Source organism: Pundamilia nyererei, unplaced genomic scaffold, assembly GCF_000239375.1.
Source record: "Pundamilia nyererei isolate P.nyererei 1_Seehausen unplaced genomic scaffold, PunNye1.0 scaffold00026, whole genome shotgun sequence".
NCBI classification, from domain to species: Eukaryota; Metazoa; Chordata; class Actinopteri; order Cichliformes; family Cichlidae; genus Pundamilia; species Pundamilia nyererei.
In genome coordinates, this window is record NW_005187427.1 from 810,645 (window position 1) to 837,647 (window position 27,003).

Sequence of the window (27,003 nt, forward strand, 5' to 3'; positions counted from 1 at the left end):
TTTTTTTTCTTTTATTAGTTGATCATTATGTGGTCAGATAAATTAAGTCAGGTTAAGTTTTTCAGTTAAAGGTTGTCTGCACTTTCAGTGAACAAAATAAAAAGCTTTTTGTACTGAATGCTTCACTCGGTAAAAAGTCTGTAGGTAAATGCGAATAGCAGAGAGACATAGCAAACTCCAATCTAAAAGAAGACTGACACAGAACTCACAAAGTAATGTGTAATTAAACGAAAATAATGAAATGAAAAACCTACTTTCAGCTGCTTCTTTGTCTCAAGGGGTCACCACTGCAGGTGGGGTTGCATGTTTGATTTATCAGAGTTTTATGCTCAATGTCCTTCCTGAACAAGCCCAAAGGGAATTTGTGCAAAACAAAACTGTAATAATATAATATGTAAAGTGGTACTTTTTAATCTTTCACTCAATATGGTTCATAGTCTATTGGTTTAATAGAGGTTACTTTCCCAGAATCACTTATGAACGGACAGTTACTGTGTTCTGTGCCAATTGCACAATAGTGTTAACTGTCAAAAAGGTGTCTATTTGTCTCCTTTATTCGTAGAATTATTGCTACCTGAAAGTTTTTCCTTGGCTAACAGATTCCCTTTTTTTTCTTTAATAGCTGACAGTCTTGAATTTGAAATGTGAAAGGAAAATAAGCTTGAAAGCACCATCTTAGATCTGTGATTCCTAGACAGATCAATCTGCATATATTCATTGCAATTATATGGTAATTTCAGAGGGAAGCCTTGCATTCATAAATACCGCTCATCAATCATACAGAGACATTTAAATTTTAGATACTAGCACTGTTGAAGAACATGCGGCTTAGTTATAAAGTGCATTTCTTTCTACACATGCATGGATTAAACTGAGAAGTCACAAGCAGTAGGCTATAGAGACTTTTGTTGAAAAAACATATTTACTAGTCTAGATTGTTTTATCTGACACATCCAATTTTCAGTCCAAAGACTGACCCAAGAAAAAAGCTATTTCCCTGTACTTTGTTTAGACTGATACAATCGCTACAGTCATTTGGTGTCACCAACTTCAAATGGCATGCCTTTACTTTCCTTAAAGTTACCAAAATGAATGAAATTTGAATTGTCCAAGAAAGTGTGCTCTTTAGGTCAGTCTGAAAAGCAAATCATTTTATTTTAGTTGTTGGACTGCTTGAGGAAAGAGCAAACAATTAACCCAAGATTGATGTCAGTTTCCCTAACAAAGTGGCATTGAAACTGTTTACCTGGGCTGCAAATTAAATCTTGTGCATGCAAACTTGAAGCATTTAGAATGGATCACCAGGTGCCCAGACATCTGTGAGATTCCCTTAAGGGTTAGAGTTAGTGTGCATGAGACTCCATTTGTGTGTTGGTTTATTTGCATGCAAGCTGAACACACATATAAATTTGAATGTGTGACTCTGTGTAGAGTGATTTGTGTGTGAGTGAGTAACTTGCATTATTTACAAGGAGCCGCAGAGAACAGTTCTGTCATCAGCCTCCCAGCACTAAAGCACACGTGGAATGTCGACAAAGAGCAACAGGATGAAGAAATAGGGCTGGAGGCAGGGAGGTGTTGTTTGAGATGCAGGAAGTAAGTGAGGACTGAACAGAAAAAAGACATATTCAGACTGTCTCTCCTCCTGATTAAATCATGAAGTGGCAGCTCAGCAGTTGCAGGCAAATGCCCAATCACGGACAAGCACTGCAGCACTCGAAGGAGAAAGAAATCACATGCGCTTTAGCAGGGGAAATTACAAGTGGGTGGGAGACAGATAAATAGAAAGATGCTGTGAAAGGAATGTGTGTGTTTTTATTGGTCTGATTTCCAACAGTCTCTCATCTAGTAAAGTGCCACTCTATCAAAAGCAAACAAACAAAAGCTAATTTATTTTCTCTCGTCTCGCACACATCCCAAAAACTGTAAACACTGTCGTACATTTGCATTTTGACTACACATTTATTAAAAGTCAATTTATTCTGGTTTTTATTGTCTTGCACTGAAGTCATTGGAGGCGATCTTTACTTTTTCTTGTGATAATTAAACTGTGGCGAAGTGGGGAAAAAAGATTGTGTATCTATTTTATTATTGGGAGACATCCAAAATAATGTTTATCAAGCAAACTGGTATAGCAGAAGATGATGCTGAAAAGGGGTGAATGCACAGTTAATTTAATGTCTGTATTTCTGCATGTGTAATGCATGGTCAATTTTTCTTTTTAACCTTTATTTAGCATTACACTCTCCCTTGGGAACTGTTTGGTGCAATCTCAGTTGAATCCACTAAATAGCTCCAGTGGAACAGGTGGATGGATAAATGCCTTACTCAAGGACACCTTGAAAGCATTGGTTAAAGATAGTGTGACTATTACACTTTATGTCCTGCTTCTGGACAATGTTTCCTGCTCTGCCCAGGGAATTTAAACTGAAAAACATTCTTGTGACAATCTTGTACTCTCTTCTACTCTCTGTATCTTACGCGTAACACACATGAACCAAACAAGTTTATCCTCCCTTTGTAACTTTTGTTTGGAGCTAAAAAATTACAGCAGGTGCTTATAGGTTCAGTGCTTGATCCCCCTAAAAGCAAACTGCCCTTGTTGATGCCTTCAAGGACACTATAGAATCAGAGAGTTGTATTTCTGCTGCAGAACAGCAAACTGTGTTGCAGTTTGTCATTGTATTTGATTCTTCAGCTTTTAGTTTGTCAAGTGTCCTTGAACGTTTCAACAGTGATTTCAAAAAGATGAAACTGAAAAAAAGAGTAAAGGCAATATGCTGTTATTAGAGTTGTCTGTATGAATGTGCTGCTTACACCAGTCTGCACTGCAATGAACTAAAATGGAGTGGTTGTGTGGAAGATAAGGCACTAAAAACTTTATTGAAACTAAGATTTTTGATGGGAGCTACATAAAAAACACATGAATTGTAGCCTGTTGTGTTTTTACAGATGTTTTCATAAGGCCACATTGTATCACACATCAGAGTCATTTAGGCTGTTTCAGATTGTTGCCTCGGGCCTTGGTCTGGAAACTCATTAAGTGTCGTCACAGACTAGCCAATCGCTGGCATTCAGTCTGGTGTTGCATTTTCAATACCTCAGATTGCTTGGAACCCTGGCCAAGTAGGCACTAAAAAAGTACCTGGTACCAGCTGCTACCACCTACAGCACTGCTCGACTGCTAAAAATCTAGTCGAGCCATGCCAAGTCGACCCAAGTAGACACTAGTCGAAAAGGGCTATAAAATTCTCCACTCCTCATGGTGTCCGCAGCTAAGATGAGATAAAGACCGTACCCTAGTATAGGCTAATAAGAATCCACCAGTCTTCTAAGAGGAGTTTGTACATCAGTCAGCACAGTTTCCTCAGTCCTGTTTCCAACTCTCTCAGCTTTACATGTTCCACCGTGTTCACTTTTGTTCATATTTATTGAATGTTGGTGTGGAGGATACAGCACTATTTAACCCTGAACTGGCAGAATATTGCTTAAAATTCTGGACATGCTATGTTTCAACAATGTTTTGTTTTTTTCTTTCTTCTGTTCATAAAGCTTGTCCCTCTTAATCATAATCTTTTTAGCCATGATAGCTGTCTCTACTTGTACTGTCCACCAGTCTATCATGGATTCTTCCAAATAAAATGTAGTCTAATAAGCCACTTGTGGTAGTTCTCATGCAAGTATTCAGAAATGAGAGATTATCACCTGAATCACAGAGAAAATGCCATTTATTGATCTGAAAATGTTAAAGAGTAAGGCCTTGTTTTTACACAAGCCCTGTGTATTTATGCATCAGTAAACCTATTATAAGATAGTGCTAACCCTGATTGTTCTACATGCTACACGACTTAACTGAAGCAGCGCAGACTCTAATAAGTTTGTGATCGTGGGTGTTTTTACAGTGCTTTCCTTTATGTACAACTGTTAACACGTGCACTTATCAGAGAGGCTTCTCAGCAGGAACCAAAATTGATATGCAACAAAATTACACATCTGACTTCCCATCTCCAGTGAAACGTGGTTCACAAGGCAGAGTACTGCCAATTAAGTTTTAACTGGTGTCAGCAAGATTTCCAGTGATCTTGGGCAATAAGATTTTCTTACTTTGTTGAACTCAGAAACTTTTTTTCCACTTTCATTGCCACATATTACAAGTTCTTACTCTTATTTCTTTAAGTATTAAGTCCTTCCAACTGTGAACTCCACTGCTTTGATTTATCTAGCATACTAAAATATCTTTCCTCTTTCTAAAGCACCTTAAATCTGTTTGAAGAGGCAGGAATAATTTCCTAAATCTGACACAACATTAATATCATTAACCAAAGATTAGATACACAGCAGAAAAAAATATCCTGTGTTATCGTGCCATTTGGTTCAACCTAATTAAGTGAAGGAATGAACATTTATTTTTGAGCAAATGCCAAGATAATTTGATTAGAGCTGCAGAGAACACTGTGAGTACTGAGTGTAAGATAATCTATAAATGTCTGTCTGTGCAGGATATGAAATTAGATCAAATTGGCAGCATTATTTTTAGGTATCTAATTAAAGCGTATCAAGATAGCTGTTGATTAATTATAAGGGAAACAAAATGCACCGACATTTTTCTTTCTAATAACTTCAGATAACAATGGCATGAGAGGTAGAAGTGTATTCACATGATAAAATGTGAGAAAAATGCCTTTGTGTAAGAGTTGTGCGCAAAAGATCCAAGTATACATCCTACACAGATATAATATATTAGTCAAAAAACAAATACAAATAAGGCACAAAGCGTTTCATGCCTTAAAATGCAGCTAATGTGTGTCTCGTTAAAGCTTTTGGTTAGATAATTATTGATATGCACTTCTGTCTCCCACCCCTAAAGACAATGGCAGTTAATCCATTGTTTGGTCTCGTAATTGCTTGGATTTTCTTGCTTCATTATTCTTTAATTGTTCCCTGTCAGTTGATTATTCTACATGATGAGAAAGCTCCAGATACCAAAGAGTTTGCCGTAACTGCCCATCATGCCTTGGTACACTGACACCAAAGCAACTCCTTAGAGCAATGCAATGGCAGATCTAGAAATTTTTTACATGAGGGTAGGGCTGTTCGATATAACGATATATATCGGATGACGATATAAAAACGTCTATCGTTTCATTTTATGCTATCGTTTGTTTCGTGGTGTCGCAAAATAAACTGTTTACGGCAATATTTTTTTATCCTTTTGATGGTCACTATATTAATTTCTTCTTTCTCTCTTTCTCTTATATTTTATATAACCACACTACCCCTGTTTTATGCGTTGTTGTTAGCAACAACGACGGTAACACCATCGCGTGTCCGCTTGTTTATGTTCCACATAAACCTTTCACAATAAAGCTCAAGATCCTGTTGAGACTTTTCAAAATAAACTTAATCACGTGAAAGAGCAGGTTATTTACGGATGAGAAGTAAAAAAGAGCTGCCCGAGATTCACATAATTTCCAGAAAATGTGACATTTTCATCGGGATGATAGAATTCTTATATCGGGATATGAGATTTTGTTCATATCGCACAGCCCTACATGAGGGGGCAAAGGAGGGGGACGAAGTCTAGGCAGGGTGAAACATAACTCCTCAGTATGTGAAAATCCCCTATATGTAAATGGAGTCAACAAAATATCCACCATAACACTGTAACCTGGGTTGCATTCAGCGGTTGAGAGGAGGCGGCAGAAACACTCAGCAGGACAGTCAAAAACTCACGACCACACTTGTACTGGGAATTCCACAGTGCTTGTCCTTTAATAAACACGCTCTTCACCAACCTTACAAGGCTCGATTGAACGGCTGCTGTCTTATCATACATGAAGCGAGCAGTGTTCATACAATCTGCAACATTACTTTGAGTTAGAGAGGTAAAGATATGAGGTCCATCGCAGTCCATCTGTCCATGTGCAAGCACGTTTCTCTCACACTCAGAGAACAGTGGCACATACATTAACTTAGGTTGTCTTAAAGAGACACCACATAACTGTGACTTTTACAACACTTTAAAACTAACGATTATATCATTATCTCTTCTAAGAAAACAAAGGCAAGGTGATTTTTTACAAGCTTTCAAGTAAAAATCTTTGCTCACACATTTAAAGTACAATATACCTGAAATTAACATGAACTTAAGGCAACTAATGTATATCACATTAATAAATCAGAAATAAATCACACTGTGCACTTATTATTTATAATTAAATTATAACAAATTTTAGTTGTAGTATTAAATCAATGTAGCTGATTCATGTGCAATGATTATTTTTATAATCATTTTCAGTTAAACTAGCAATCTAAATTAATTGAATCTCCGTGGATTAATTGCTTCATCAGCATTACACGTTTTAAAAAAACTGTGAACCTGAGTTCAAGGATACATCCTTGGTTAATTCCGCTTTAGTAACATACCATCCACCTATCCTTTCTCGTCCGCCTATCCTTATCAGGGTCATGGGGAGACTGGAGCCTATCCCAGCTACCACCAAGTGAGAGGCAGGGTGCACCCTGGACAGGTCGCTAGTCTGACACAGGGCTATATTATCTTAAAACTCATACTCATATTCTAATTAATTATGTGAGTTATTTATTACTTAAGTATCACGGTACATGAATCTCAATAAAATAGATTTTTGACATTTTGCATTGAATTTTTTGTATGGATTAAACAAACAAGTTGTAACAAGGGAATTGGTAAGTTTTAGTGGCACTGGCAAACAAATGTTGAGACAAGCTGATTCCTTATTTTTCAGGTCTCTGTGTAAAGTCTAGTTAGTCAGTTGCTGCTAGAAGCTACACATCCTGTATACAGATATTATCTATTTATTATTTTATTATCAGTTTTCTCATCCGTTGATGGCCAGACAATGTAAATATTTATGTACTTAAGACATAGCTTAACAAATCAAGAAAATTTGAACATTTGGAACATGTACTCATCTAATGTCAGAATATAAAAATTATTTACACCTTTTAAATCGCAGCAGTCTTGATATGACTGAATTTAATTACTTTCTTTTTGCTGGTGTTTTTTAAAGAGACTGAGCTTAACCACCATAAATCATTGTGCACTGGGGCTTTGGTAATTAAAGAAAGCACAGTGATGAACTGTGTTTCTCTTATGCTCTCAAATTCGTCATTGCTACACGTGGGAGTAGTCCAGGGTACACTGAGACACAGAGTACTGTACTATGCAGTACTGTACATGTGACCAACTGGCCTAAATGTGCTTCATATTCATATATGAATAGGTTCTCCCAGTTAATACTCCCATGCTTTTTTGTGTGTTTCTTGTCAGTAGCTCAAAATGACTCAAGTCTCTTTTATACAAGAAACACATTCTTAACATAATTCCTTCACATATACATTTATTAATTCAGTCACTCCCACACTGAAAGTTTAGGTGGCTCTTATACTCTTTGGAGCTCGTTTCTAACTTTCACTTGCTGGTTTACTTACTTACTTGTCTTCCTCAAACCCATTTGCCTTTTTTATATTCAGTGTGAAAGCAAACTATTGAGTTTTTATGGTTACTTTATTTAAATAGTCAGTCTTATCCCACTAAACATTGAATGTCGAATAGACACAAAGGTCATGTATATATTGGGTCTGTCGGTCCATGGCCAATGGACAAAGTAGGTCCACAATTTGGACGTCCAACTATGACCCAGCCTGGACGTCAATATGACGTGACTTTACGCAGTGGGATATGACTAATAACTTCCAGTATGACTGCCTACAAAGGCCAATTTCGTAAACAGATCTTAACCACGTAGCTCTTTGCCTCTCATTCACTCCTTAAATATATTATAATGTATTCTGTGAAGGGGAGGGAAAAAAATCACATGACTTGAGTAGAGCAGAAATGTATTTGAGAGCTGCAAGACGTGACATAAAATAAATCAACACATGGGAGCTCAGAGGCAGCTCATTCTGTTGTGGATATGGCGCCTTGGCCCAGTATCTAGAGGGCCAAAAAGCCAATGGGTATTTAAATAGCTGTGGATCACAGGCTTTGAAACATATCATTCCAGCTGACAATCTGCCGGCTGAAAGACCAGCTGCCCACCATTTTCATGTCATGTCACAAAGCCGTTCATCTCCGTTCATCTCTTTTATACTCCATGGATCCACGAGGAGCACAGTTAAGAAATTTAGGAAAACTAAAAGTCACCATTTTAGCTGCTATTCTCTAAGGAGACAGAGTTGAAACAGGCTACATGTTTCTAACTGCCCTGTCCAGTAATAAATTTACTCTTTGGTCATTTCCATAAATAGTTCGGTGTCCAAAAGGTCTGAATAACTCTCAGTCCATCCAGGTCACCTCATTGTTATTGGTTAACTACATAAAACATTGTTTCTTTTTTCCCCTGTTTGGTTTTGAAAGCTTCTCCCCAATGGTAGCAGATGAGTGTAACCCAGATATCCTTACATAATGAACCAAGGAGGCAGTGTGCAAACGGGAAACCCAAATCAACAGACCCATAGAGGGAAATACAGTATATGTGTTATTTGTTTGTGTTTTGTTAATTTCCTCCTTCATTAGTTCTGTTTTGTGCTTAATGGCCTACTGTGCCACTATTTCAACCTGCTAGCAGAGAAGAGAACACCAGTTGTAAACCTCTAATGAGTCCGTATCGGTCCACTTCCACTGCCAGTGTACCTTGGGGCAAACAGCTTTGTCAAATGCATCGACCTCTTGTTCTGTTTGATGTATTTCATCGCCTTCTAAAACATAGAATATTACGGTCAAAACAATAGGTCATTACCCAGAAATTTCCCAGAATATGATTAAAATGATTTGAAGAAACTCAATTTCCTAATGTTCCAGTAGGCATGGTTACTAAATTCATAAATACAAGGCATCTTAACAAGCAAAACCTTACCCAAATGATAGGCAGTATGCTCTGTTGCTAAACATTTCCTAGTGTTCAGCTCTTTGTACTGTTTTTGTACAAATGTACAATCCAAACCGTTTCTACTCTTGGTGATTCAGATTAAAAACTTAAATATACCTACAAGTTCCTCTATTGTAACGGACTTGTAGGTAATCCAATACACTACTCACGTCTTTGTTAGCGATTCTGTTTTTCAATAAAACAAATCAATTTAACAGGATTTGGGAATTTTTGGTTAAATATGACATGCAAGGACTGTCCCACAGTGAGCTGAAAGAACTGAAGGTGACCAACTCTCGACTGTGTATAGTAACACCTCCAAATAGCATATCTGTGAAGTGCAGCATGGCTCAGCAACTTGCAGCCTTTTGTCCCATGATCATCACTTTTATATGTTCAAGTGCATAGTGTGAAGGATGTCATAAGGCCTTGATGCAATCAGATGTAAAACACAATATTTATGAGTATTTTAAGTTCTGAATCAGTCAGATTTGACCCGACAAGACAGGAAGGTTGTTGCCAGTTCTTAATTGTTGCCATTTATTTTGAGTTCTTAAAACATCATCAAACATTAATTTCCAAAAGTGGATATTTTAGGGAGAAAGATGAAATGTGAAATGATGAACATTTTGTTGGTATAAACTATAAATCATGATTTTATTAAATGATTGGACAGGATTGGAGTCAGGGCAAAAATCACACCGAACTGTTTTATTATAGTACTTATTAGTACTATGGCAAGGTAAAGGTATATTTGCTGGGATTAGCCAAAAAAACAAAAGTCTTCTGAAGTTAAAAAAAAGTGGCTACAGCCTCTTTTTCTGTGACTTTTATTGTGGAAGCCAGTCACTGAAATGCTGAACAATGTCTAACCTACAGCATTTGTTTTTCAGTGGAGTATGCAATCAGCTGTGCCCAATGACCCAGCAACGAACTTAAAGACTGAAAAGAGGGGACAAAATATCTTTATGTACCAAATTACTGTATAGTAATTATTGAGAGGAAAATAAATGCCCATGTTATGAACTGATTGCACTGTCTCTCATTAGCTCAGGGGAAAACATACTCATTATAATTGAGGGCTGTCATAAAAGTTGAAATGAGCTCTCCATGTTTGCTTCATTTGATGGTAATGAAAATGCTATAGCTATTGCATGACTGTAGAGGCTCAAATATTGCTAACCGATTCATCTAGCCTCTTGGGAAAACAATGCTTATACAATGACTTTTTATTAAAATTAAAGGCACATATTTCCTTTTTTTGTTCGAAATGTCTAAAGCAATTAATTCAAAATAATAACCTTAAATAGTCCGTATTTTAAACAAAGAGCTAGGTTTAAAAAGAAAAAGTCTGATAAAGTACAACTATACACTGTTTTATAGTTCGTTGTCATGATTGCACTTTTAGCAGCAGTTGATGTCTAGCGCTGAAGCTGCTACGTTTACACGGAAAAAGAAAAGACAGAATCTCCTGTCAAGAGACTCCCACACGAAATACTTCAGCCTTTACCACTGCAGGAAAGTTATGACCTAAAGAGGAAAAAAAGAAGAACGAAAGATGAAGTCTTCTCAAGGCACATGCACAGACAGAAATTAGATGAAAGGAAAACTTAGATAAAAGGGATGAACCTTTTTTCTCGTTCACTGAAGCAAAAGAATAAAAGAAGTGTTCTCACTGTACATCCGTGTCTCACTCTTGTTCTTTCCTGTTGTTTTTTAAATGTCAGTATAATCCGGCATTGATCTACACATGCATGTGGAAAATTACTCACACCTGCCAACTACATAGTTGATGAAACTTAGAAGGCACGATACATCCTCATTGCCATTAGACATTTGAAGTCTTTTTTCATACTCAGTGCTACTTCTGAGTGTTGAGTTGGCCTTGAAAGTTGTAAGTTTCCTATAGTTTTATCTGCATGCACCACTCACTTTGCTTTATGTAGTGCGTTTCTTTCTTACCTGTGCAAGAAATGCTTTGCAATCTTTAATTTTAATGACTTGGTAAAGACATCCAGTGATGTTATGGTGCTTGGTAGCATTAATAAAATCAGACCTGCTTGCTTTGTCTGTAAAGATCGAAAAAGACGGCCCAGTGTTATTACTGCCACAAAACTTAGGCCATGTCCACACTAATACGTTTTTGTTTTGTAACTTTGTAATTTTGCGTTATTCGCAGCAACAACTCCACCTCATTGTTAGTCCATCCACTCAGTGCTTTTCCTCAACCTTTCGCCGCGATATTTCAACGAGCCGGAAAGTTAGAAAACAGCTGACAGAAATGAGGCAGGTCAAATCGTCTTGCCTTTCACGCATGCGCAGTACTGGATTGTAAGCGTTTTCGGCCGTTTCAATGTGGACGCACAACTCTGTGAAAACGACTGAAAGCGATAGTGTGGACGTGGAGCGTTTTCAGACGAAAACGCAGTTTTCAAATTTGTGTGGACGTAGCCTTAGAGAGCCTTACGATTAAAAATCAAGATTCTAATCATTAGCATGTATAGAGGACACACACACAGGAACTACTTTCACTTTCTTCTCTACAACTTAAATGTAGTCATAAAACAGTAATGGAGATCTTGAGAACCAAGAGTTTGTTTACTTAGCAGCTTTCAACTTTCTACCTCCCACTTTTTCTTTCATTCAGTCTCGTAAAAACTCTCGCCTCAAGGTCACTGCAGTATTTGGGGAGGGTAATGTTAGTTCAGGGTTGTCTGTTGTCAGTGGGGTTCACTTCGGCCACATATACCCACAGGCAGCCATTTCCTCCGGTCCCCCCCTCATTCAGGCAATTTAAAATCTGTATACTCATGGGATCATCAGGCAGCAGCTTGCAGGCCTCAGCAAGGGCTATGAAAGGGCTTGAGATTACTGTAACTTACACTGCAGGTGTGGGTGATAGAGGAGGATGGATGGTAAAAATGTAATCAACGCCTAAGCTTGTTCCTAGTCGCAGTCTATTAGCATGAGCAAGGGCTTAGTAATTATTTTCGTGGACTAAATCCGCCCCGCTAGGACTGAGGGTGTAAGTGCAACTGTATTTATAGTCTCTTTGTGCCATTGAGGATGTGAATATTCTTTGTGCTGTTGCTGTTCTCTATGTGTTACATGATAAGTATGTATAGAAATATTCTTGTCAGATAAGTTATAGGCAGCTTATAGCCAATCTCCAAAGCAGGAAAACATACAGTAAAGTACTTATTGAGCACTCCAACATGTCTAATTGTTACCTGTTATTAATTCTGAAAAGTTACCATTACAAATGCAATTTTGCAAATCCAAAGGTATCCAGCTGCCTCACACCTATCTGAGTGTTTCCGTAGAGAAACCTGTGACTATAATGACTTCTTTTTATTAGTAGATTACAGACTCGCTCATTAAATCTCTTTACTTGTGATCAGATAATTAACACTGCTCTTGATAAATTGTGGTCATCATTATTGACTGGCTTCACCTGTAGTTACTGTATATTGTTAGTAGAGTGCCAAAATAAATCTTCCACTCACTTTGCTGCCTTTTTGCAAAAGAGGCATTTGCATTTTCAACATTGTCCCTGCTTAGTAAATCTGACCCCAAATTGGGTCTAAGTTGATCAGGAAATCACAGTGGAAACTGTGATGACAGTTTTGGTGTTTATCCAACCATTTGCTCAGGTGGCACCTAAAAAACAAAACACATATCGTTACAGCGACATTATCTCACACACACACACACACACACACACACACACACACACACACACACACACACACACACACAAATAATAAAAGGAAAACTGTTAACTGAGTCTGCTTGGGATGGAAAATCATCACTAACGTTGTTGCTTATTCAAATACATCCATGTCAAGCAACTTTCTGCAAGGAGTGACTCATTTAAAAGAAAATGAAATCCTACCACTTGTAGACTATGAAGACACTAAATGATCTCTGAGTTTCCAGTCTTACCCAAGGCACAGAATGGATGAAAGTCATGAAAGAAGAGTCAGAGTTATCATAATAAGAGTTGTTCTATTATTTCACTCCTGATGATTCAGCTGTTAGCTCTCTGCTGCTTTAAAACGAACTCTCCCAGCAGCTGCTGCCATTGTGAACAATATGCAGCATTCGATATGAAGCCTTATGAATTCCACACTATCTAACAAAACAACCAAAGTCATTAGTAAAGAATTTGTGTATCCACATTAATATTTCCATCGACACAATAACTGAAAAATCATCAAAACAAACAACCTGCATATCTGAATAAAAAAAGCACCTCTATGCACTTCACTTTGTTAATTGACTAATTAGTACAGATCAAGAATTGTCTCACAACCTTGCTTTCAGAAAGAAAATAACAATAAAGCCGTACCTGCTGCTGCACTTTAACGGGGACTCAGCGGGCTTTTTCTAAACACTAATTATTAAAATAAAAGCAGCAAGAAAAGCAATAATGAGAACAATTACTTTCCTACGCTTTTACGTGTTTCGCAACAAAAACAAAGCCAACGGGGAGACGGTTGTTGGACGCGTATACTGAACTTTGCATGTGCCCGTTAGTCATACCGTGGTGGAGGGGGCTGGGTGGTGTTAGGTAAGTGATATAGAGCTGGTGTGCATAATGCTGATGTGCAGTTTGAGAAGCCAGTTCCTGATGACAGGCTTGCAGACAGGCAGGCAGGGACTGAATGCTACTGTACTATTTCTCCTTTACCGCTTCGCCAATAACTTTGGTGTTGCAATGGGTTTCTCATTTAGTAGGTGCCAAGCTGCACAGGCTCTGATAAGACTTCCTGAGCACACACTGATCCACTCTGCTAAATGTATGGTGAGGCAAACTGACAGCTTCCCCGTACTCAGGAAATCTAGAAGCATCATTTTAAATCACTGCAAGTTATGTATTAGCTAAGAAATGTAGGAAGGACTTTAAATGTTAAATCATCGCTTTTTACTGATTTGATACTGGATTATTGCTCACGCTGTCAATAACTTCTCAAGAACAGTCCCATATGGGTTATTAATTCTCAAATCAACAAGATCCGTGGTATGTGATTCATGGTGAGCTGTGACAGCCTACAGCTGATGCTATCAGCTCACTCCTCCAGTCCCTAATCGTATTCAAACAGACAGTGAGGTCTTCATAACTTGACAGCTCACACTCTTACTCTGCTGATCATTCATGCTGCTGTGTTGCTATTGACCCAGGTTGCTGCAAATTCCCTGCCCCTCCTGTAACTCCTCCTGCTGCTGTGTCTAGATAGATGCAGAGGGAGCTGCTGCCGAATAATTACTGGTGTTGTGCCATGATTTCATACTGAAGGAGTTTTATTTTAAAATGGGATCCATGGGAGGGTTTCAGGGTGACCAAAAAGAACACAAAGGCTTGTCTCAGATTTGCCAAAAAAACATCTTGATGATTCCCAAACTTTTGGGAAAATAATTTGTGGACTAAAGAGATAAACCTTTTTAGAACGTTTGAGTCCCATTGCATCTTGGATGACACTAACAAAGCATTTCATAAAAAGAGCATCATACAAGTTAAATATGGTGTTGGTAGTGATGGCCTGTGTCCGCCATCAGTTCATATCCTGAAGCTCAAGCAGGGCAATGATTGGAACCAGACCAGCAAGTCCACCTCTGAATGTGTCAAAAAAAATACACATATGAATAAATAATCCAGACATAAATCGAAATGAGATGCTTTGACATGACCTTAAATAGGCTGTTCGTTCTCGAAAACCCTCCAATTTGGCTTAATTAAAACAGTTCTGCAAAAAAGACTGGGCCAAAATTCCTCCACAGTGATGTGAAAGCCAGTTTTCACAAATGCCTGATTGAAATTCTTGCTGCCAAGAGTGTCACAACGAGTTATTAGGTTTTGGAGTACTTTTTTGAATATGGCCAAGTAGGTTTTGTACTTACACAAGTTATCTTCATCTAATATTGAGTTTGTTTTAATGATCTGAAGCAGCGGTCCCCAACCCCTGGGTCATGGACTGATACCGGTCCTTGAGCTGTTTGGTACCAGGCTGCAAGAGTTGAGGCTCGAGTGACATTTATGGTTTTCAGTGTTTTTATCGTTATTTTTTTAAATCGTTTTTAGCGTTAACTCTGGTTTTACTGGGTCTTTTTCCGTGTGTTATGAATAAATCTTCTTTTTTGGCACCGGTACTGGTTTTATTTTGGTATATTTATCCACGACACTGTAAAGTCCAGTCCATGAAAATATTGTCAGACATAAAACAGTCTGTAGGTTGGGGACCACTGATCTGAAGCATCTAAGTATGATAGATATGGAAAAAAAAAAAAAAAAACTAAGAAAGCAAGAAGGAAGAAAATATTTTTTCACAGTATTGGTGACCACAGTGTTGGTCATAAAAAAGAGGAAAAAATAGAGTACATTTAAATTTTAAAAATATATATTTTCATATAAAAATATAAAAATATTAAAAATACTGTTTGATGCTCATTAAAATGGAGAATGTTAAAGGTTTAAGAGTTTAAGTGTAGAACTGCCACAGAAGAAATTCTAGACAGACTACGGAGCTCACACTAAGCCGATTTAAACAGCTGCCAACAGCGATTATGCAATATGAGACTCTCCTATGACTTGTGTCACCCCCTCTGAGATTGGCTCTGCTCTTGTAGACCTTTCTGCCCTCAGGAGCAAAGAGTGTCCATCATACGCGTAATTATCTGGAAGGGAGGTCCATCACTATTGCATATTAGCAGCACACAGACGGCATGGCAGTAAATAATCCCATCATTTCACCCAGAGGAGGTCAGGCAGACATAAATTTAACACAGAGCAGTTTTACATCCTGGAGGGCATTGTAGGGAGGTTTCATCATCAGAAGGATTGATGTCTTGGATTTCCCCTCCCTCCCTCCCGCTGCCTTTCAGCCAAAGCCAAGAACTCATCCAATGAGTACAGGAGTAATTTTTTGGTTTCTTTGATTAATGTACATCTGAATTGCACACAGTTTTAGGACTGCTTTGGACCATTTTAATTTCTCAACTGGAATTCTACACAAAATGTTTTGTCAAGCAACTCTTGACAGCAGACCAGCAATGACTCAGTTCTTATGCCTGAGATGCTCAGCACTTAAGAATTGTATAAGCTTTCATGGCATTTATGGGCTCAATTTGTATTTCAAGAGTTTTCTTCTTTTTATAAAATGAAGACAGCAAGAAAGCTTGATTCTTCTAATTGTAATTCCTTCAAACGTGATATACTGTTGTATTGTGTTTGTGTAATTACAAGCAAAGTGCTTCTACAAAGCTTTTGAAATACTTACCGTAAGTAATTGAAAATTAAGAGAAAAATGCAGAAGACCAACAAATGCAGTTGCAAAATATATAGTGACTTTTCTGAGAAAGTCATTAAGTTTCCTTGGGAAACCTATACAATGAAAAGCATTGTACTGACGTTGTACTGAAATGCAGTACTGTACAAAAGTCTTGAAATGAGCCGCACCTTATTTCTTTATTTTGCATTTAAGGTGCCAGATTGGGTTTTGTTTGTTTGTTTTAAGTGCTTTTGAGCAATAGTTCTCCAGGCTCTCTCAAGTTTTTCTTTGGACTCTGGCTGCCTTTTCACAAATTTTCAGTCCAGTCCTTGTACATGATCATTTTCAGAACAATGTTTAGTTTATTTTAGTTTCCTTGTTCTTAGCAAAGGACCAGTTTCAAACTGTATCTTTAGTCACTTTGTTACTAGCAGCTTCTCTTAAAAAACTGAACAAAAAAAACCCCAACATTTTTATCCTAATTTCTTTAATTGAATCGATGAAAAATGCCAACGTTTGACAGGGATAAAATAGTTGGAAAACACATTTTTCCACCACTGTCCACAAGGTGTATAGAGTGTCATTTAAAAAATGAGGAAGCTGGAAGTGGGCGACGAAACAGGAAGAGATGCAGCTGGCCATATGACTTAGTCTGTCTGGTGAAACCTCATCAGAAATGGTCTAAGTTGAAGCGCGACTGCCACCAAGCCATTTTTAAGAAAGGGAAACAACAATAAAACAACTGGACCGGAAATCAGTGACAACAAGTTTTATGGAGGGATTAATCCAAATTTGAGGTTTTTTGGTTCAAATATTCAATATGTACGGCGGAGGTCAGAAAAGAGGTACAACAGTATCTACAGTATCATCATATCAGTATCTACTGTAAAACACAGTGGAGGCCATGTCATGGATTGGTGCTGAATTTCCGCCTTTGGTGTTGGGATCTTGTCAAAACTAATGGAAATATAAATCCTGAAAACTATTCAGATTTTGATCCATCTACAACACTGGAAAATGTATGAGTGGGAACAGCTTCATATTTCACTATGTCGAGGATTTCAAACACACTGCCAGAGCAGTAATAGCGTACTTGGATAGAAAGAGACACTGTGGGACACTGTCATTCATGGATTGGCCTCCCCAGAGCCCAGACCTGAACGTTCATCTTATGAATTATCTTCAGAGAGCAGAACTAAAGGCAGCTAACATCCAACAAGGAGCTCTGAATGTCCTTCATGAAGTCTGAAGAACTATTCCTGAAGACTATTTAACAAAACTAAAGGACAGCTTGCCTATGAGAATTTAGGCTGTGTTAAAGAATAAAGGTGATGATGGCTGTGGTCATATTGACGTTCCAGTTTCTTCTTACTGTATTTCCATGTTTCCATATTTCAGTAAATCATTGCACCTATTTCCAATTTTCCTTACAAAAGGAAATAAGTGGTGACTCAAGATTTCTTTTAACATTACTGTATTTTGTTACACTCTCTTGCTGCCCCCTTCCATCACATTTTTTTTGTGCCTTTTAGAGTTATCACATCTTTAAATATCCATGACATTTTGTCCTCCAATGCAACACTTTCAAATTCCCTTTTGAAAGAGAATTTCTTCCTTGGCTCTTTGTCTCTCTGTTTGTTTTCCCCTGCTTGACATTTATAAAGTAAGCGCTTGGAGGATGCTGTGAACAGTGGAGAGTAGCTCCGTCTCCGGGACATTGAGCGTCCATGGTGCGAGCAGCTTCGGATCACTCACTTAAGCAGCTAACATTTCAAATGGGCAATAAAGAGAGTCCTGGTCCCTCTAGAACAATAAAACAGTGTTAGAGTCAGGGGTGGATGCACTGTAATACAGACAGATATTTCTCTGCCACAGCTGCAGCTGCTGTGCTCAGCAGAAGGGGAAAGGCTGAATCAAAGGACGCTCACTACACCAAAGAAAGGGAGCACGATTCACTCCAGCATTCAAGTTTACTTCAGGTGTAACATAAATTTTCTCTCCATGTATCCAAGGTGTATTTATACAGGGAGTGCAGAATTATTAGGCAAATGAGTATTTTGTCCACATCATCCTCTTCATGCATGTTGTCTTACTCCAAGCTGTATAGGCTCCAAAGCCTACTACCAATTAAGCATATTAGGTGATGTGCATCTCTGTAATGAGAAGGGGTGTGGTCTAATGACATCAACACCCTATATCAGGTGTGCAGAATTATTAGGCAACGTCCTTTCCTTTGGCAAAATGGGTCAAAAGAAGGACTTGACAGGCTCAGAAAAGTCAAAAATAGTGAGATATCTTGCAGAGGGATGCAGCAGTCTCAAAATTGCAAAGCTTCTGAAGCTTGATCATTGAACAATCAAGCGTTTCATTCAAAATAGTCAACAGGGTCGCAAGAATCGTGTGGAAAAACCAAGGCGCAAAATAACTGCCCATGAACTGAGAAAAGTCAAGCGTGCAGCTGCCAAGATGCCACCAGTTTGGCCATATTTCAGAGCTGCAACATCACTGGAGTGCCCAAGAGCACAAGGTGTGCAATACTCAGAGACATGGCCAAGGTAAGAAAGGCTGAAAGACGACCACCACTGAACAAGACACACAAGCTGAAATGTCAAGACTGGGCCAAGAAATATCTCAAGACTGGTTTTTCTAAGGTTTTATGGACTGATGAAATGAGAGTGAGTCTTGATGGGCCAGATGGATGGGCCCGTGGCTGGATTGGTAAAGGGCAGAGAGCTCCAGTCCGACTCAGACGCCAGCAAGGTGGAGGTGGAGTACTGGTTTGGGCTGGTATCATCAAAGATGAGCTTGTGGGGCCTTTTCGGGTTGAGGATGGAGTCAAGCTCAACTCCCAGTCCTACTGCCAGTTTCTGGAAGACACCTTCTTCAAGCAGTGGTACAGGAAGAAGTCTGCATCCTTCAAGAAAAACATGATTTTCATGCAGGACAATGCTCCATCACACGCGTCCAAGTACTCCACAGCGTGGCTGGCAAGAAAGGGTATAAAAGAAGAAAAACTAATGACATGGCCTCCTTGTTCACCTGATCTGAACCCCATTGAGAACCTGTGGTCCATCATCAAATGTGAGATTTACAAGGAGGGAAAACAGTACACCTCTCTGAACAGTGTCTGGGAGGCTGTGGTTGCTGCTGCACGCAATGTTGATGGTGAACAGATCAAAACACTGACAGAATCCATGGATGGCAGGCTTTTGAGTGTCCTTGCAAAGAAAGGTGGCTATATTGGTCGCTGATTTGTTTTTGTTTTGTTTTTGAATGTCAGAAATGTATATTTGTGAATGTGGAGATGTTATATTGGTTTCACTGGTAAAAATAAATAATTGAAATGGGTATATATTTGTTTTTTGTTAAGTTGCCTAATAATTATGCACAGTAATAGTCACCTGCACACACATATCCCCCTAAAATAGCTAAAACTAAAAACAAACAAAAAACTACTTCCAAAAACATTCAGCTTTGATATTAATGAGTTTTTTGAGTTCATTGAGAACATGGTTGTTGTTCAATAATAAAATTATTCCTCAAAAATACAACTTGCCTAATAATTCTGCACTCCCTGTAGTGGGAAAGAGCTCATTAGTTCTTTAAAATAATCTGAATTTAATTATCATCTTTCAGTTAAGAAGCACTGGCACAAAATCTAATATAACACTCAATCTTTTTAACATGTGCAGCAGCAGAAATAACATTGTTTAATACTTTTGTTTCTCCCTGTATATGTACTCAGGGGACCACAGTAAGTCTGAGCAAAGATAGGATTGTTCTTACTGTATATGACAAGATGTAAATCAGCTTGGTGGGGGATGTGTGTGTTAATTTATTTCTGTCCTTCCAGCACAGGGATAAGAATGACAGTTAGGTGATGATCCCTCATGTCTGAGCCATCTCACGCCTCATTCCCCTTGAAGAAATAACATTGAACAGGGATTTACCCAAGACCTTGACTTGACTGCCTGCATGCAGAGAAGAGTGTGCATTGTCTTTCTTTTTTTGTACAGCTGTGCGAGTCTTTGGTTTGTAATAAGTAGGAGGGTCACCAGCCTTAAGGGTGTGCGTGTGTTTCTCTGGCTTCATCTTTGCCAGTTTTATGTGCGACGCATGACGCGATCCTTCCAGAAATAAGCAGGATATAACTGAGATTTATTGGTTTGATTATTTTCTATAACTTACTGTTTTTCAAACTGACCTCTTCCACCAAGCGTGACTGCTTGATAGATGTGCTTGATTAACAGAATTGAGTACTACAAATTAGAGGCTACAGTAACCTCAAGTTCCAGTTTCATAACTTCATATGTTATCACTAGCTCCGGTACGCAATTCATCAAAGCAGGAATGACCCCCAAACTGTTGTTCCAACAAGCTCCAAATTATCTTTTACATTTTTTTTATGATGCACTGGACATCAAGAGCCACAAGAGCAAACATTCCCAAATGTATACTCAAGCTTGACTGAGGTTTATTTACTACCATGTTTAGTCATGTGTTGCGGTCATTCATCCTTAATCAGTTTTCAGGTTCAGGTATTATATTATGTTATGTTAAGCTTTTTTCTGTTTTTCTTCACTAAACAAAAAAGAAAGCCTTTCTCTTTCTCTTGCGGAAGAGACTTCATTGACAACAGAAACCTTCATTTTGTATCCATACAAATAGAAATATGCTCTTCTTTAATATGCACCTTAACACTGCAGAACAATGTGCTTTTCCTGCAGCCCAGTCGAACCTGTGTTAACTTTGCTGCAGTGACAGCTGGGCTAACAAATGTAGACATGCTTTGGCAGTGCTATGCCCTGCTGTGGGTTTGACATCAAAAGGAGACGCTGGGAATAAACTTCTGAGTCTATTAAGCCCATCATGTCCCTTAATTTTGCATTTGTTAGCATTCGTGGCTGTTGAGTTGTCGGAGGACATTAGGCGGTGAGATCCATCTCTATATACTCTCAGAGGGGGATCTCCTGCTCTGCAATAACTGGGGATGGATGTCATATTCAGATTTAGTTATATAAAAATTTTAAAACATTTTTTACTGTGCTTCTGACTTGCAAGTAGCCCTTACCTTCTCATAGCATACTGCCAACAGATAAAGTCACGTGATACACAACCAAAGGAGGGTCACAAAAATAGCAAAATAACAACATGATCTTATTTTTTTGTCTGTTCTTTACTCCAAACGTTTCTCACAACAGACGAATAAACACAGGTTGCATGATTTCTTTGTGGTTTCTAAGTTTTTGTTGCACATCATCATTAAACAGAACCTTGCTGAGAATTAAAAAAGGCCTGGTTTAAAGCATGAGCTTTAATCCCTTAGAAAAGCAGTACAAGAAGCTTGAGAGGGTCTAAATGGGAATGTGTACCTATTGTTTTCACTTGGATTCAAGGATTACTTGTAATTAGTTGGACCCCTGCACAGAAAAGCTGTCAGACAAATTATGCAAACAAAAAACGAATATTTTTTTAAATGAGTGAACACTCAAGGACACATGTACGGATGTACGAACAGACACATTATCTGTCCCATTTGCCTTCCTTTCCTCTCCTCCCACTCGGAAATACGCAAACACATTAAATCCAATTTGAAGCTACAATCCAAAGGCTTCGGCTTGTGCAATTGAGGTTAATCAAATGTCTTTTTTCCCCCCCCCCCATATTTGTGTTCGTTCTTCTAGGCAATGCATGCACCATGTCAGAGTACAACAAGCTGAAGAGCATGCTGCTGGATATGCAACCAAAAGCGCTTAAGGCTGGGGAGCAAAATCAGAAGAGAGACATGGAGGAGAAGAGAGCGCTGGTGGACACCATGTTTAAATACCTGGATGCGAACCAGGATGGCCGACTGATCAGTGATGAACTGGAAAAGGTGAGTGTCAAATGAATCAACACAGCTGTGTGAAAGAAGAGATAAATGGCTGGGAGTATTTTGTTTGCCATAAGTGCTTGTAATTGTTTTTGTTTGTGGACTTGTCTCCAACAAGTATTTCCAGTTTAAATGTATCACTGTGCAAATTTACAAAACGAAAAAGAAAATGCTGGCTTTATTTTAAAAAAATAAAATAAAGAATAAAATAAAATAAAATAATAAATAAAATAAAAATAAAATAAAATAAAATAATTTTATTTTTTATTTTAAAAACGATTTTTTTAAATAACGTTTTTTTTTTTTTTTTATTCTATTAAATTATATATAATGTGATCCTTTAAATAGAAGCCTGTATTTCTTACAGTGGGTAATTAGTCAACCACATTTTTATCTTTATCTACACCAATGATCAAGACAGTGTGATCAAGTTATAAGTGAGAGTGGCTGGAACATTTAGTCATCTTGCTTAACAATAAGAAAAGCTGTCTTCCCACCCGGGGCTGATGGGAAAAATTTGGCATTGATATTTGACTCAATTAAATTACCGTGAGTGTCATCTGGTATCTTCAATTGGGCATCAGAGATGTGTGTTAATTAGACTCCACCTAGCCAGTTCTATGATATCAGTGACTGCCATTGTGCCAATATGCAGTAAACCATGTTAGCCATAGTTGACATCAGACTGGAGCAGGAACAGATGTTTATATGTGCATTTTAAATTTGCTGTTGCTCTTTATTATTATGTGGGTATCCAAAGACAAAGGTTGCATGATGCCAAAGGAATATAAACTCAGTACGGGTTAAAATGAATTCTCAAAAGTGCTTTAGCTCTTTCCAAGCTCTTTAGACTTCAGTAATCATTCTCATGTTATCTCACTGTGGCTTTATATTGCAACCAGAGTGTTGTCCAAGTTTAGAATTTCAGTGACTTCTGCCTTTTGTGACAGATCTGTATTGAGGGAATTATTAATGCTGATATATGTCCACATGAAATCTTTAGATTGGACACTCACATCCTGAGGAATTCATAAATTCAGTTTCGCAGAGATAATGCTTTTAAGAATCAAAGATGAATCCCAGTCATCCCTCCAGACTGTCTCCAGTTTTGGATCTGTCTATTGTCACAGATGGTCTTGGAGGGTAAAATCCTGTCCTTAGGTTTGAAATATTTAATTCAAATGCCTAAGGACAGAGTTATCTGTGACAGGAAAAACATGGCTGCAGTCAGCTGCAGGCTGGCTCATGAAAAAAAAAAAAGTTTGGTATATCCATTATTATGCCATGTGACATGTCCAGAACCATATAAAATCAGCTGGAGATAAATGCTAAGCTGGAATAGCTTGGAATAGCAGTTTACTTTTTTCCCATTAGATTTTGACCTAAAAACATATTTTACAGGAAATGTGTTATTATTATTATTATTATTATTATTATTATTATTATTATTATTATTGTTGTTGTTGTTGTTGTATCGAACTGTACCTTGATATATTAAAGCAAATATTGACTTGCTCTTCTCTTACAAGGGTCTCAGCTCACAGATTTTAGAAAAATAAAGCCAAAATAACTAAATAAATAAATAGAATAACCACATAAGGATTCAATTTCCAGAATTTACTGTCCAACCGTTTTTGTTGTTGCTGTTACAATAAATTCTAAGCACATAAATATTGGCACTAACTAAAAAGATTAGGTGAGGTGTCCTCCATAAATGCTACATAAGCAGTCTAGCTTTCTAGCATGGGCCAGCATCTGATAAATATAGAGTTACACTGAGAAGCATTTTTATTCTCTTATTTCTAGAGAAGAAACAACTTTTACAGAATAAGCGAGGCTGAGTTTTTTGTTTAACTTCCTAAAAACTGCTAAACATCACCCACTCAAAGATGGTTCCCCTGAGAGTGAAGTACTGCTACTACTGCAAAAGAGGACTCATAAATGACAGCGAATGGATGTGAGAGTGGTGAGTCTTCCCAGGGGAACATCTTTGAATTAACTCAGGTGCAGCATGCAAGAGTAGCAGGGCCAGATACTCTTAAAAAGGAAAGGCAATCAGTATAGCACTAACATGACGGATTACATATTTAATCCACTACCTTTAATGAGAATGGAAGTACACTCAGGAGTTGTGAGTCTGATTCTCTTGTATATAGTACATTTGGTATTTAATTATGATGAGAGACAGCTGAACAGTGCTGTTTTGTTTTTTTTAAATATGGAAAAAGTGGCAATTTCTCTCCTCATAGCACAGCAAAGTCAAAATAAAATCTTCATTAAAAAAGGCTCTATTAGAGGTTTAATCACTAATATATCACTTGTATAAAAGTAATAACCAGTGAATGTAAAAAGTATTGTTTTAATTAAATAGAGGATTCTGTGATTTTCCCCTTCAGTATTTGAAACTAGGCTATTAAAGTGATACAGAAAAGTTCAATTTGTACAGTATCTTTCCTTCTGAGTATGAATAATGTGGTTCTTTCTTACTACACATAGCTTAGGATCATAAAAAGATGGAGGCAAGAGAGAAACAATAAATAAAGCCTATAATAAGATATAGGACTATGGCACCTGTGTATAGATGTTTCCTTTTGATGACTGAATGGATGTATTCTGTGTTGTGTGTGTGTATATGTGTTAGATCTCCATGAAAGAGCACCTGGAGGACAGCCTGCTGGAGTGCACCATGCAAGACCTGCTACGCTATGACGACTACAACAACGATGGCCATCTCAGCCTCCACGAGTTCTACACAGCTTTCCGTAAATATTTTTCTATCCTTTTTTTTCCCCTTACAAAAAATGCACAGTTAATCTGTTAAAATATGTACGTATAATACTAACATATAGCGACATAAGCCATTTATTTGTTAAAAAAGATGGCACAAAAAATATGTATAAGGTACGGGTGACGTACTTACTGTTAGTACATTTTAGAATTTCACAACATCACAATTCAATCAGTCTCTCCACAGCAGTTCTGAGGATAAAAGATTTCCTGGAACAGATAAATTGATAATTGCATCTGGAATCATCTGGAAGAGCTATAATAGCCTGGGGTTTAGGCTGAGTGGCAGCTGAGAGCATGCAGGTTCCACTTTATTAGGACCAAAAATCACAACTCCGTCACTAATGTTGCTATAGCACCGGCATGAAAATTGCTAGACACAGAGGCAACCTGCTGCAAATCTTGTTCTCAAACTCGCTATCTAATTTGATCATTGTCTTATCTTGCGTGTAAGTTCAAACTGTATTGAACTATGCTGCAAAATGGTAATAAAGTTGATGAATCCAGCAGCTAGTTATGGCAGGTGGCCATTTCCAAAGCTTTACCTTTGGCTTGTGCGGGTCCATTAAGCTCCACCATTAATTTAGCCCCTTAATGACTGGTTTAAGTGGAAGTCATCCTGCTATTATTTGGTTACAGTCCTTTCACCTTCCAGATGGGCAGTGAAAAGCCATTGCATGGTATTTATCTACCTACAGGTTTGCCTGCAGCATTTTAGGCCAGGTTAGTCAATGCATTTTATGTTTGACAAGCGGCTGAAGAAGTGGGCAGGGACCAATAACACAAGCTATTGATCAGATGACACTCAAGGTTAAGTGTTGGGCTGCAGAAAGGCAACACCGAGGGGGAGCAATTATGTTTGAGTGGCACATCTGGTGTTCTGGATAATGTTGATGGTGTTAAATTGTGTGTGTTTGCATGTTTGTGTATGCGTGTGTTTCTGCGATGCAGTCCGAGGTCTCATTAGTGGGTAGTGTGGGAAACCAAAAAGCCAGGAATCACAGGTTTGTTTAACAGGGTGGGCATTTACAATATGGACGCAAGTTTGGAAAAATGAAAAATTAACCTAAATGATGTGAGAAGGGTTTTTTCCCGCATTGATTTTCTTCCATGCAGCCAAATGCTTGATCTCAGGGCGAACATTTTAAATACAAGCCTTAGTCATGTTTTGGGGATCATATACCTCAAAGCACTAGGTTAGAAGGCATATTCAGGAGTCTTTCTTTGGTTTTCATGGTTCTCTCTGTTGGTGCTTTTCTTCTATTCTGTAGCTTTGATGTAAAAATCACAACCCTTTGGCCATTTTCCAAAAAGCCAACTCGAGCTTCACTGTTATTCCCACAGTCTCTGAACTTGTTCTGTTATGAAACACAGTGTGTTTTTCTATTATTTTTATTATTTTGCCCCTCCATGTTGCCTTTGCCTTATTTAATGTATAAACCAAGCAAGTAAACCACCATTCAAAGCTCTGTCCTGCTGTCAGATAAATCTTTTTTTTTCCACCACAAATTGAATAGAGGGCAATATGTGCTTTGCTAATACTCCTTAGATGATTACATTCTTATTGATTTTACCCTTGTACTCTACCTTTTTACAATCCCAGCAGGGTTCTTTTTGACCTATTTTTTTACTTTTCTTAACTGTCATTGCGTCCTGTGTTAAGTGGATCCCACTTAAACACCTATTTTTGTCTCCAAGGGCATAGATTTAGAATTAAAATCAAAGAATAACACTGATTAGATTTACTGATGCGTTGTCAGAAATGAGAAGCAGCAATCACATATATATTTGTATCATAGATAGTGCTCTTATCCAAACAGCACAAACATGGGGCAAAACCTACTGAGGTGCATCATGTGAAAAGGCAGCAAAAGATACAAACCGAGAACTCAGGTAGGCAGAAAACGCAATTAGGGACAACTGCACTTTCCAGTATTTCCAGTATTTCCAGTGGTTGTCACCTACACAGATTTAACATAGGCCATTTAACAGTTTTGAATACAAAAATGATGAATAGCTTATATTTGCCCCAAATAAGCAGTCAGCCTGCGACATTTGTGAATTTGTGGTCTTTGGTCTGTTGAGATAGACACTGCGACTGATCAGCAGTTTCTTGTAAACCAGGTGTTTAATCATTCACGAACATACTACAGCTGACTATTTA

At 38.0% G+C, this 27,003-nt stretch overlaps 1 protein-coding gene across 1 annotated transcript in view; it reads left to right on the forward strand.

Annotated features, from left to right (window-relative positions):
- Window positions 1–27,003, forward strand: part of fstl4 (follistatin-like 4) — a 200,932-nt gene that overhangs the window by 108,758 nt on the left and 65,171 nt on the right. Inside the window, exons 5-6 of the mRNA XM_005727726.1 lie at window positions 21,865–22,055; window positions 24,694–24,814. Coding sequence (XP_005727783.1) covers window positions 21,865–22,055; window positions 24,694–24,814 — 312 coding nt within the window. The remainder of the gene's footprint in view (window positions 1–21,864; window positions 22,056–24,693; window positions 24,815–27,003) is intronic.